Source organism: Podarcis vaucheri (assembly GCF_965113315.1).
Source record: "Podarcis vaucheri genome assembly, chromosome: 12".
Taxonomy (NCBI): domain Eukaryota; kingdom Metazoa; phylum Chordata; class Lepidosauria; order Squamata; family Lacertidae; genus Podarcis; species Podarcis vaucheri.
In genome coordinates this window covers 31,633,803-31,646,374 of record NC_138750.1, presented here as the reverse complement: position 1 = coordinate 31,646,374, position 12,572 = coordinate 31,633,803, and the positions used below count along the sequence as shown (strand labels likewise).

At 42.1% G+C, this 12,572-nt stretch overlaps 1 protein-coding gene across 1 annotated transcript; it reads right to left on the bottom strand.

The window, feature by feature from the left end:
- Positions 1-660: 660 nt before the first annotated feature.
- Positions 661-11,138, bottom strand: AGR2 (anterior gradient 2, protein disulphide isomerase family member). Its single transcript, XM_082193189.1, has 8 exons — positions 11,067-11,138; positions 7,572-7,715; positions 5,867-5,930; positions 5,614-5,666; positions 4,696-4,769; positions 3,831-3,894; positions 1,731-1,814; positions 661-972 (listed from the first exon to the last, which is right to left on the bottom strand). The coding sequence occupies exons 2-8, from the start codon at positions 7,705-7,707 to the stop codon at positions 923-925; spliced, it is 525 nt and encodes a 174-aa protein (XP_082049315.1). The 5' UTR covers positions 7,708-7,715; positions 11,067-11,138; the 3' UTR covers positions 661-922.
- Between the last annotated feature and the right edge of the window lie 1,434 nt (positions 11,139-12,572).

Here is a 12,572-nt window from a genome sequence, read left to right as displayed (position 1 = left end):
GCAGTTTGAAGTCTGCCGTCCATTTGCTGACATTGGAAGCTACCTTGCATTGAATCAGACCATTGGTGCATCTATCTCAGTGGCCCATGATATGTCGCTGGACTCCAGTAGCCCCAGCAAGTGTGGTCAATGCTCAGGGATGATGGGTGTTGGAATGAAACAACATCTGGGAGGGGGGGTGCAGAGTTTCCTCAGCCCTGGTCTGCACTGACTGACAGCAACTTCCCAGGAATGGAGAGGAGACTTTTCCAGCCCTGTCTGCAGATATCGGGGACTGATGGTCTGCATGGAATTAGGTTCTTTAAAATTTGTTTGCTGTGTTATTTGTGTCATTGAAAAAGAGGAAGAGTTTGGATTTGATATCCCGCTTTATCACTACCCTAAGGAGTCTCAAAGCGGCTAACATTCTCCTTTCCCTTCCTCCCCCACAACAAACATTCTGTGAGGTGAGTGGGGCTGAGAGACTTCAGAGAAGTCTGACTGGCCCAAGGTCACCCAACAGCTGCATGTGGAGGAGGAGTGGAGACGTAAACCTGGTTCACCAGATTACGAGTCTACCGCTCTTAACCACTACACCACACTGGCTCTCTCATTGGAAATATTATAGATGCTTCTGTACAAGATTGCAAAATAAGACAGACCACAAAAGTGCAAACTCCATAAAGTGTTTTTCTTTTTAATCTTGATTTATAGAAAAGAGCATACAGTTTTTTTCGTCTTATTTTATAAAAGCAATCAATACATAATACCACACAGTTACAAATGAGTATTTATAACACAGTTATCCTCCTGGAAGTTATGCATACGGTGAGTTGTTGATATGCATATCCAAGGGCAGCCTACGCATTCTCTTCGGGGAGAACTATTTTTTCATACGCTGCATTAGAGGTGGAAGAGCTGAGAGTGTGTCTGTTTTCTTTCTTTACAATTCAGTCTTCAACAACTTCAGAGCTTTCTGCATATTTGCATACACTAGAAAAACAAACAGATGATGAGTCAGGGAGGCGGGGGGTGTACAAAAAGTAATCTAGCATGTAATGCACATCAGTTTGAACTTTCTAAATTATGCAAACTGCAATAAACCAAATCTCACTTTAATTTCCCAGCATTTACAATAGCAGAAGCAGTGCACACTGTTAATGGTCCACACATCATTGACAACTCAGTTAAATTGGATAACACAGATTTAAATGGATTTAATGATGCTTTTCATGCTGAGGTTTCCATACAGCGAGCCGTTATTGTGCATAGGACCCCACCATGAGGGTCATGTCAGGTGCAGAACTTGCTCTGGGAATATTTTGGCAGTGGCATGAAAACAATCTGCACCATGTTGGACCATCCATGTGGATGGATTACCGGTTTCAGGTGACATTCACATGGCATCCATATCAAAAACGACAGACTCTAAACCATTTACATAAATGGCATCAGTCATTTTCTATGTGTTGCTATGCATATTTATTCAGAAGTTAGGATGGTGAAATCTATCCATTTAGTTTTCTTTCAATTCCACATTTTCCCAGTCTTAAATTCAGTTGTCTACATTTCCACATCAGTTTGTGATTTTTTTTAAAAAAAAGAAGTCATCATGAAAATTCACCAGCATTTATTACTATTTTATGCACATTTTGCAATGCTATTGTGCAACTGGAGGGAGCTCCAGAGCAGAATTTCAGACCTTCCTTTGTTCCAAATCTATGCAAAAAGCTCTGCTAGGAAATACTTACGTAATGCAATGTCTGAAGGCTCATAAGCATAGAGGCGGTTGGAGTATCTTCCAGTAATATCTGCTCTAACTGTCAGTGACGGATCTGGAGAAACAATGATCGCATTAACTTTCCATCTGCAGCCGTCAAAAAACCCTCAATGAAAATGGCTTCTACTGTCCCCATGCAAAAGATGCTTAACCACATGAATGTTGTCTACAATTCTCCAGTATGGATATGCATAGTCACTTTTTTGCATATCTTCAGGGGAAATGCTGAGAAATGTTTCCCTGCTTCTGTAGGAAGGAGCTGTCGTTGTGTGCTGTTACAGTCCACTCGAATCTCCACAATTAGCGTGAGATTCCAGGGGTATCTGGCATGCTTACCAAAGTCTGTGTTCCCTTTTGGGACAACAAGACACAGCTGAGACTATGATGTCCTTATGACATATGGTTTTATCTACACATATAAACATCCTGCCCCTAGATGGAGAGATTGTAGGGCATTCACATCCTGTGAGGGTCCGGCTCCCCTCTTGAGCGCAGCATTGGATTCAAAGAGCAGCAAAAAGCCACCCTTTGTGTCCCTTCCTTCCAGTCTGTCTTCCCCAGCTCTCCCCCTCCTCCTCCATGCTGCTAACCAACTCCAAGGACCTCCCACAGCCTACATCATTCAGTGACATAGGTGTCAACTCCACAGGGCTGAGATGTCTTCAGCCCCTCCCCCCACCCACCCAAAGTCTGTTTGGATGGGGCTGAATCCCTCCTCCATCATGAGGAGCCTGGCCTTGCAGTGGCAGCAGGCCTTGCTGAGACTTGCAGTGTTGTGGCAGCTGTGGTGGCCCTAACAGGGCCCTGTGCCACGATGCGTGTGATGTCACACATGTGCACAATGGGGCCCCACAATGTCGGGCAGAACTCGGCACCTCTGTTCAGAGTCGAAACCCAAAACCTGGCACCCAGCCAAGAAGGGGCTCCACTCCCCCTTGCCTGGCATTCTTGCCCTTTGATGGGCCATCCCTGGTCTTTCTCCTCCACTAATGGCCCATTCAGCCCACTCTGCTATGCTGGCTTGCCTTGTTAGCATAACTAATTCCAGGGGGTCCCCGTGTTTGGCAAAGTTTAATTCTACATCCAGGAATTATGGAGTGAATCTGACACCCACGCATTTAGGGGAATCTGGACCCCCACAAATCCATAGCAAGGCTTTGTACACCAACAAAGCTTTCCTTCTCAGCTGCTTCCACTGAACAGCTGGTGGGCAGAAATGGGACTCGGTGATTTCTCCACCCCCATCCTAAATAATAACTAAGTAAAATGTAAGCTGTAGATGTTAAAGCAATGAGCAGCACCAGCCTGAGGGGGAATCTTCTTAAGATCAGTGTCATTCATTAACTCCTTGGAGTGTGTGTAAAAAACCCACCCTTTAGCCAATTTAATAAAACAATGCTCCATTGTTTGCAGAGATGCAAGTATATTGGAAATAAATTTTGGGCAGGTTATTGTTGCAGATGCAAATGTGAAATGTTTCATTTTACACAACTACTTTTTTTGGCCCTTTATCATTCCCCTCCTTAAAAACAGGAGAGGAGAAAGCTACTTTAAATTACAAAAACTGGGTGGACATGTGGCAAGTGTATTGCATGCTAAGAGCGGTTTTATGGGACCCATCCTATAGGTCTTTGAGCAAAAACCCCAATAACACCAGTGGTACAGGAGATTCAGGTTTTGCTAGCAACAGCCACATTCTCCAGTTGGAATGCTTGCAAAACCTTGTTTCCCCCATATTGGAGATGCAACCTGGAGATAAATCAAGCTTTCGTTCCACAGTAAATATTAACTCATCTCAGCTACAGTGGTACCTTTAGTTACGAATGTAATTCATTCCAGAGGTTCGTTCTTAAGCTGAAACCATTCTTATCCTGAGGCACACTTTTGCTTATGGCACTTCCTGCTGCATCCTGGGACAAAGTTTGCAACCAGGAGCAACTACTTCTGGGTTAGTGGAGCTTGTAACCCGAAGCGTGCATAACCAGAAGCATGCATAACCAGAGGTACCACTGTATTCAGCCTGGCATGCCCCCGCCAAAAAACAGAACTCTTTGACCCCTTAACTACTCACCTACAAACAGGATTCTGGGAACATACTGGCCATCTGGTGAAAGATGTTTGTCTGTGGTTTCATACTTAAAGAAAAGAAAAAGAGAATACAAATATCTGTGATGCAAGCCATTTAGATCACACAGAGAGGAGTCAAAATATCTATTAAACATTGCCAGTTACTTCAACATAATGAAAGGTTAGGTGGAATAGATGATGATGTGACAGCCATCCCCTAATGTATAATATAACAGAATCGGACCACAATGAGGATTTCATGAGCATTATAATTATTTTAGCAAGCACATCCACCCACTAAATTTCACACACAGTATTTTTCCCTATATGGAGATAATATCCACATAAGAAAAATGTATATTAAACTGTTATACATGAAGAATGCACAGGTATCCATTTTGTTGGGAAGCTGCTCTATACTAGGGTTGCCATGTGTCCAGTTTTCTCCTGACATGTTCAGGATTCCAATGGCGAAATTTCCATCCAAGGGGGATTTTAAAAAATTGACAAAGTGTCCAGGTTTTTGCAAACAGAACCAGGAAGTGTCTTCCCAAAAATAGGCCAACAACTTTTTGGGTGATCCCCCTCTCCCCCCAATAAGCTCAACAACTGTTTGTGTCTAGATTTTTACTTCTCGAAATATGGCAACCCTATCTATATATTACTTTCCCAATAATCATGGCAATCTAAACACCTGCCTATTTTTCTAAAAACAGCAACCACCCTTATACAGAGTGCTTCCATTTTGGAAAGATGCCCTGTGTGAACCAGCTCTAGGTAGAATTAAATACCGGTAGATCAACTTGAAACTTGGCTGAGAGAATAATTGCTTTATTACAAAACAGAGCAAAGTGTCAAAGAAAACTTACAACAAGATTGAGGAGAACAAACTTCTCAGCCAATTTCTGTATCTCTTTGTGTTCAGCAAATACCTTCTTCAGTGCTAGAATGGGAGAAGAAATTAGACTCACTATTAGAAAAAAAGAAAGAATCTGAAACATAGAAAGAACATTATGTATCTATTGTCAGTACAGATCAAATAAAAATTCATGAACGCTTAAGGCCTGAAGGCCTAATACAGATCACTGTAAAATGAAAGAGATAAGCTAAAGGCTCAAAGTTTAGAAACAGGTCTGGGAACGAAAGGAGGTCAAGGTTATCACAATCAATGTTTTGGGTTTTTGAAACCTGGATTCTTTTGCTTAGCAAAGGAATTCACAAGAAGCCTGAGGCTGAAATCCAAATTCCACTTACCAGGCAGTAAACCTCACTGAATTCAGTGGGACTTACTTCTGAGTAGACACAGGATTGCAGCTTAAGACAGGAAACTGCACTTACTGACTTACTCATGCTATGTCACTCTAGTTTGAATTATACAATAAATGTTTCATTTCTAAGGAGATAAGTGCTGGATCTAAGCCCCCCCCCAAAAAAACCAGTCTCTTAAGTGAACAAAAAACATATTCACAACTGTCAAAGAATGCATGGAGTTTGGGTGTTCATACGATGTGTGGACAGGCTATCATTACGAGCTCTTCGGCACAAATTTATCAATCTCTGTTTCTGACTGTGATCATTTGTGAGGGGGCGGGGGGGGGGAATGTAAATAGAAATTTCTGCCTTCCATTTATCTAAACCTCCCCAGTTATTAAGTATGGGATAAAAATATAGATTATGCTTTCAGTGTAAAAAGAGCCGGTTTATTGTTGTTATTATTATTATTGGTAGTAATTGTATTTGCTTGGATGTAGACCAAAAGATTATGTGTCTGTTGGAAAGAATGGTACCTTGACTGTGAGGGCAGTCTTCTAAATGGTGGATGATCATTATAGGTTTGTTGCTGAAAAGAAGAAAAGGTCCATTTTAGAATCTCACAGTAGCAGGTGATAAAAAGAGCAAAACTCATGATGGACAAAAATCTCAATGACTTAAGATTTAAGGTCCTGGAAAAAGGTATTGAAACATTTCTCATTTCTTAGAGTGGAAGGAGGACACCTTCACACGCCATAGTGAAAACCATGTGGAGATAGGGGAACTTACTTTGTCCTGGCTTTATGGAGAGCTTCTTCATAAGTCTGAGTCCAGATAAGCTGATCTCCCCAGCCTGAAAGGAAATGATGAATGGAATTTAGCTTTAAAGCATATTATAATTGAGGAGGCATTAATCCCGTAACCAGTTGTAGGGTTGCCATATTTTGAAGAGCAAGAAAGAGGGCCCATTTGCCGACTTCTACTTTTAACTATGGATCGCTATGACAACACACATTTTACATACCCATGAAAAAGAGGATGTGTCCTGGAAAAAGAGGACACATGGCAACTGAACTGAGTCCTGAACAAAGGCAACTCTAAGTGAGGCTTAGTGCTGGTCATCAGGCAATGGCTTTTCCCACCCGCCTTGCCCTACCCTCCAGACCTAGAAGCCATGATAAGGGAGCTGTTTCCAGAGGAAGAATTGTGAGGGGAGAAAGACTTTCTGTTTGCCATCAGGGGTTGGTTGGTTCAATCTGTGCTGCCTCAATTCCAGTCCGAGGAACCTTCAGAAGGGAGTTGCAGCCATGCGCATCGTGTGTATTTGTATTTTAATGAGCTGAACAGAGTGAAAGATTGATGCTATTTTGTTAATGTTGATATTATTTTATAGATTATAAATGCTGTATTTGTTAATCATATAATATGACTTTTGCTTACATTGTGATGTTTGGCTTGTTTTTTAGTTGTTGTTTTGTTAACAGTGTTTTATAGATTGCAATTGTTTCCCTGATGATTTGTGAATTATCCTATATGATTTATGCTGTGTTTGTGATGTTCTCTCATGTTTATTGTGTTCTGTCATGTTGTTATTATTTATTGTTTGTAAGATGCTTTGGGATACATTCGAATGAAAAGTGGCATAGAAATATAATAAAGCAAATAAAATAAAACAAATCACAAATTTCCAGCTATATAACCTTATGCCAGTTAGCCCAAATACCTCCCGCCAACACCATATTTTTAGGTGTTACTGTATTTACACAAGTGTAATACGCACTTTTTTTGGCCAAATTATGTTGCGAAAATTAGGGTGCACCCTAGTTTTGATGGCACATTTACATGCGCCAGTGAATACTTTTTTGGTTTCAAGGTTTTGAAAATTGAGGTGCGCATTAGATTCGATGGTGCATTAGATTTGCGTAAATACGCTATTCCCCCCCCAACCCACTGATTAATTGCAATGATTACTTCAAATGCTGGCATTAATCTGAACTAGCACTCACTTCAAGTTCAATGTGAAATTTAGATAATTACCTGCTACGAATTACCGGCTGTTGGAGAAATGTCCCCTGAGGCTTCCTTATTTAAATAATGTGCACCCCTCCTTATTGAGAAAAGACCCTCTTACACTACAATCTTATAACAACGTATAAGGGGTAAGGCTCACTGAACTCAGTGACACTCACTTCCAAGTAGATATATGTAGTGCAGTTTTGTAAGTTCTCAAAGGGCAGGATCCATCAGAACAACCCTCTGAGATAGGTTAGGTTAAGAGAGGTCACCCAATCAGCTTCATGAGTGAATTGGAATTGGAATCCTGGTTTCCCATGTCCTAGTCTAACACTCTAATTGCTACAAACCCGCTTGGGTCTGTTCTGAATCTCCCATCATTTTGCTTCATTGGATGGTCTTGGGTTCTAGTATTTTGAGAAAGGGTTAAAAAAGCAACACCACCCTGTCTTCCCACTGCAATCAGCTAGTGTTCCTTTACCTCTGGAGAGAGTCTGGGGCAGTTTGGGACGGGTTTCTTTTACATCCTTCTTTTCACTTTTCACAGTAGTGTCTTTCGCTGAAATGTATGAGACGGCGACGAGCAAAAGCAATACCGATACAAGGCTCTTCTCCATGGTTGAAGCTAGGGGGAGAAAAAAAGCACTAAGGATTTATTCAGCTGCATTACAGAACAGGAGACTATTAGGTATGGAACAATAGAGGCATGCAATCAATCTTGCTGGCTAAGTTAAAAGCAATGGAATGGAATTACTCTAGTTCCAGCTTGGTCACAGTAAAAAAAAGGAGCAACCGAATGTTAAGTGCTACATACAACATGCATGAGAAACTCTGCTTGGGACTCAGTGTATAGTATGCATAGAAGGAAGTCCTTCTGTGCTCAAGCAGGGATGGGAAACTATATACAGTTTTATGCACCATTTACCTTGGTATATGCATATTTGTGCACATTACTTGGCTGGTGAATTGCATTGCAACATTCAGAGAAGTGTGAATTTTGAAGGATGGCTGTGTTTCATTTTGTTTACTGTTTTAGAAAGTGTGAATTAGGTAGATTTGCTTAAAAAGCAAACTGAATCCAATTTCTTCCCCATCCTATAATGAAACCTTCCATTGATGGATACATTGTGAAGACAAACAGAGCTAAATGTAACTCTACTGTGATATTCAAAGCTGATACTTTGAATTAAAAACTAACCTTTATTTCCCAGGCACTAATTTGGTGTTTACAGTGGACTTGAAGAAAATGGAGCCATGCAAAGCAAAGCAAAGTATTTTCGAGGCCCTTGCCTTGGGTTGTGAGGAGTGAAACACTTCTCTCAGTGTGGTGACAACAGGGAAATATTAAGGAGACAATGAAATCAAAGTAGTTTCAAATCCCTAGGCTTGCCAAGTTGGCTATGCTCTGACAGCCAGTGTCCACTTAATGCACCCCAAAGCTGCAGTCTTATGCACAGTTACCCTTGTGTAAGACCCACTGAGCACAGGGGTACTTAATTCAGAGTAAGCATTGCAGGGAGTTGGACTAGATGACCCTCAGGATCCCTCCCATCTCTACAATTCTATGAGTCTACGTGTTAAGATTGTGCTGCGTGTCTTCACACATGATGCATTCCCCACCCCCCAAATGTACAGCCTGATCTTATCCATGTTTACTCAGAAGTAAGCCTCACGGTGTTCAGTTGGACTTGCTCTCTTGTAAGTGTATATATTGAGCACTGCAGCCTTGAAGTTTTCTAAGCCAATTAAAAGTCACGCAGTAAGTTTTCGAATGAAGGCATCTCAAGATGCTAATTCTGCTAGCATTTCCAGTGCTCCCTGTCTTGATGGTGAACACAATTCTGAATGAATCTGATTAACCTCATTTTAGTCCAATTATAGATCTGTTGGTTTCAAAATCCTGACTTTTAAAAATAGCATCCATCGCTACGGGGGACAGACAGTTGATGCTAAGACCTGACGATTCTCACTCAATGTGGTAGACTGCAAATTTGAGAGAAGCAAAGGGTCTCAGGACCAATTCAACAGTGGTGGCATATTGAAGCATGGGCTGTTGCTGTTTAATCTTATACAAAGACTGGTTAGTTTAGCTGCATGATGCACAGAGCTGGGTCCTCCATTCCAACTGAGGATTCCACCTCACTCTGCCCAATGGCAGGACCGGCCCTGGAGTTTTGATCAGTATCTCAGTTTAGACCCCAACTGCAGGGAACAGCAGAAGTTCTATTTAAAGGCATGACTTTCCAAACACACACACACACACACACACACACGAGAGAGAGAGAGAGAGAGAGAGAGAGAGAGAGAGCAGATGTCCAACTTAAGAAGAAGTAGTGATTGTGCTGAACCCTCCTCTCCACCAATATGCAGCATGTCCCTCCACATGCTCTCCACCCAGGTGAGCTTTGATGCTGGAGATGCACACAGGGCTGGGAGAAAAAGTTCTGGGATGAGGGGCTGTGGGTAAGTAGCAGAGAAGGGTCTCAGCTGCACACCCCATTTGGCTCTCTAGATTGGCACCAGGTTTCTGGGACAGCCTTGCAGAGAGTGGGTCTGCCTCCATCAAATTTGGCTGAGGAGGAATAATAACGGTACCATTTGAGATAATCAAGACCCTGCTCTGAAGATCAAGCGGGGCTGATATGGTCAGGATTAAGTCTACTATGCTCAAAAATCAGGAAATACAATTTTCAAGCATGTTACTCATCTTCCATATTTTCTTCTCAGATTTTCTACAACAATCAGGAAACAATGGTGGCCAAAATGGGCATTCTGAAGCTTCAATCCTAAGCATATTAACTTGGAAGGAAGTTTGAATGATATCAAATGGGGCTGATTTTCAGGTTTTGGATTTGTGTTTTTTAAAAGGGACTGAAATCCTGTACACACTTACATGACAGTAAATGCCATGCAACATGTTGGGACTTACTTTGCAGAATAAGCATGCACAGGTTTGTTTTATTAAAGTGACAGACATCCTTATGTCTTCATGGGGGAAATTAAAATAGGCAAGTTTTTGGAGGGGTATTTGGCTTTTTAAGAAAACAGGCAGCAAGGACATCTTGTCATCCTTTGAAACCACAGGGGCATTTAAGTAGGCCAATATGCATCCAGCGGAGTCCCTTTTTATGGCACAGCTGATGTCAATGGGCACTGTGTCAGCATCAGGGAAGCGGGAAGAAACACAACTGGGCAAAAAATGGAAGAAGTGGGTGGGTGTGGGGCACGATCCTTTCAAGCAGAGCAGCAGAAGATAGACAGCTGAGAAGATTCAAGACTGGTAAATGTAGTACACAGAAACCAGAGCACCATAGAAGAAAACAGAGCTTTGACAAAGGCATTAGAACAGGGGCCAGCAAACTTTTTCAGGCAGGGACCAGTCCACTGTCCCTCAGACCTTGTGGGGGGGGCAGACTATTTTTTTGGGGGGAAATGAACAAATTCCTATGCCCCACAAATAACCCAGAGATGCATTTTAAATAAAAGGACACTTTCTACTCATGTAAAAACACGCTAATTCTCGGACCGTCCATGGGCCGGATCTAGAAGGCAATTGGGCCAGATCCGGCCCCCGGGCCTTGGTTTGCCTACCCATGCGTTAGAAAGTACTTGCACTTGCCAAGCAGGAAATCAGACAAGGGGGTGGGGATCAGAGTTGTTAGCAGACCCAGTGGGAAAGCAATGGCTGACAAAAGTTGCTTCTTCAAAAAGAAAAGAAAATCACAAAGGTTTGTAAAGCTTAACACACACACACACACACACACACACTTGTGGTCATCAGCATAGTTAGTGAAAGAAACAGCAAAACACTCTAGCTGCTTTTCTTAGAACTGCTGCACAGCCCTTTCACTGCCCTTTCACTGCTCCAGTCTTCCCAGCCTGTTCTTTGTTACCTGCCCATCAATAAGTAACCTGACTCACAGGCTCAGAGGACTCTGAACAGGTGCTTTGCTAAGCCCAGAGCTGATCATCTTACCTGCTCTGCCCTCCTCCTCCTTTGAGAAACTGCTAAAGTGTTCCAAGTTTCAGTGTGAACAAGGAAGGCATGGTATGCCTATTTATGCACCTGGGCACACCTCATCCCCACCCACAAGCTGTGGCATTTGAATACTTCTGATGCAGGGGGAAACCTCTATTTTATTTTACTTTTTTAAAGAAAATAAATAAAAGACAAGACGTTTGCAAGTAATTTCTGAAACAAATAAATGCCATCAGCGTACAGTGTATCAGTAGTTTTGGAAAAGTAAAATTTCTATGTGTATATGAGAGTTTGGGGAAATATATTTTCTGATGTGGGCAATGAGCCAAATCCAGGTAAGCATAAATCAAGGCTTCTGATTTGCCTGAAGGCTGATCTGGCTTTTTGTGATTGGACAGAAGCTTCGTTCTAAAGCACAGGTCTGCAATTCCTTTGAGAAGATGAAATTGGATATGAACTTCAGTGTGAATTAGATGGTCACTTTACTGAGTCCAGGGCACTGATCCAGATCAAAGAAGCCAAGGGAAATGCCAAATGAAAATGGAACCTGACAGTTCATCTTCCAAAGCAGGGTGTGGTGTTGGCCCACAATTCCCATCGCCCATAGGACTTGGAGCCTCACAGCAAGGTCACTGGTTCCCCACCATTGCTTTCAAGTGCCTTTTACATCACTCCAGTGTTGGAAACCATGCTGAAAATATGATTCTCATCATTTAAGGAGGGAGCTGCCCAGACCCTCTGCCTTCAGTGTGAAATGATTTTATTGAGCTGGATTCAACTAAGCCAGTATACACTAGTGGAAGCCGGTGCTGAGACTCCTGCTAGCTCAATGGGCTTGCCTCCCTCTCCTCTCGCCTGGGTGCCCCATCTCCCCCAAATCTACTCTGGAGAGTCAGGAGAACCCCCAGGACAGCAGGCAGAGGAAGGAGAGGGGAGGTCATCCCATCTGCCACTGCTTGCATTGATGAAGCACTCAAATCAGTGCACTGTTGAATCCCACCTGGTGTTCTTCTTGGAATAGTAGCTGTTTCCTAGCAACGAAAGGAATAGAAGCTGAACCGAACAGATTGCTAAGTGAATTTCTATATAAGGGAAGCTTATCAATACTACCATGCATGCAATTTGATGTGATGAACATTGTATTTCACAAGTACATACCCTTAATTGTGTGTGAGTACTGAGCCGAGGACTGCATTGAGTAGGAAGGTCTGAAGGGAGATTCTTTTATATATATATAAAGTTTTATTGAATTTAGTAGATAACAAAACATTCTTATGAATGGTATAACAAAAAATACAAATAAAAATCACTTCATTCCTAAGCAATTCATTTCACCAAACATTCTTACTCAGTTACATAAGACTTCCCATCACACACCCCCAATGTGTTTGCTGATTCTATTTTCCAGTTGTAGTAATAATTATTACATTATTCTGTTAGTATAATGTACGGGGTGAGCTCCTGTTGTTCGGTCCCAGCTCCTGCCAACCTAGCAGTTCGAAA

Excerpts from the sequence above, each read along its gene's own strand:
- AGR2 (XM_082193189.1), bottom strand. The coding sequence starts at position 7,707 with ATGGAGAAGAGCCTTGTATCGGTATTGCTTTTGCTCGTCGCCGTCTCA. Across the intron at positions 5,931-7,571 it reads GCCCCAGACTCTCTCCAGAG|GCTGGGGAGATCAGCTTATC; the intron begins GTAAAGGAACAC and ends ATTTCCTTTCAG. Across the intron at positions 1,815-3,830 it reads TCCCAGAATCCTGTTTGTAG|ATCCGTCACTGACAGTTAGA; the intron begins GTGAGTAGTTAA and ends TTGTTTCTCCAG.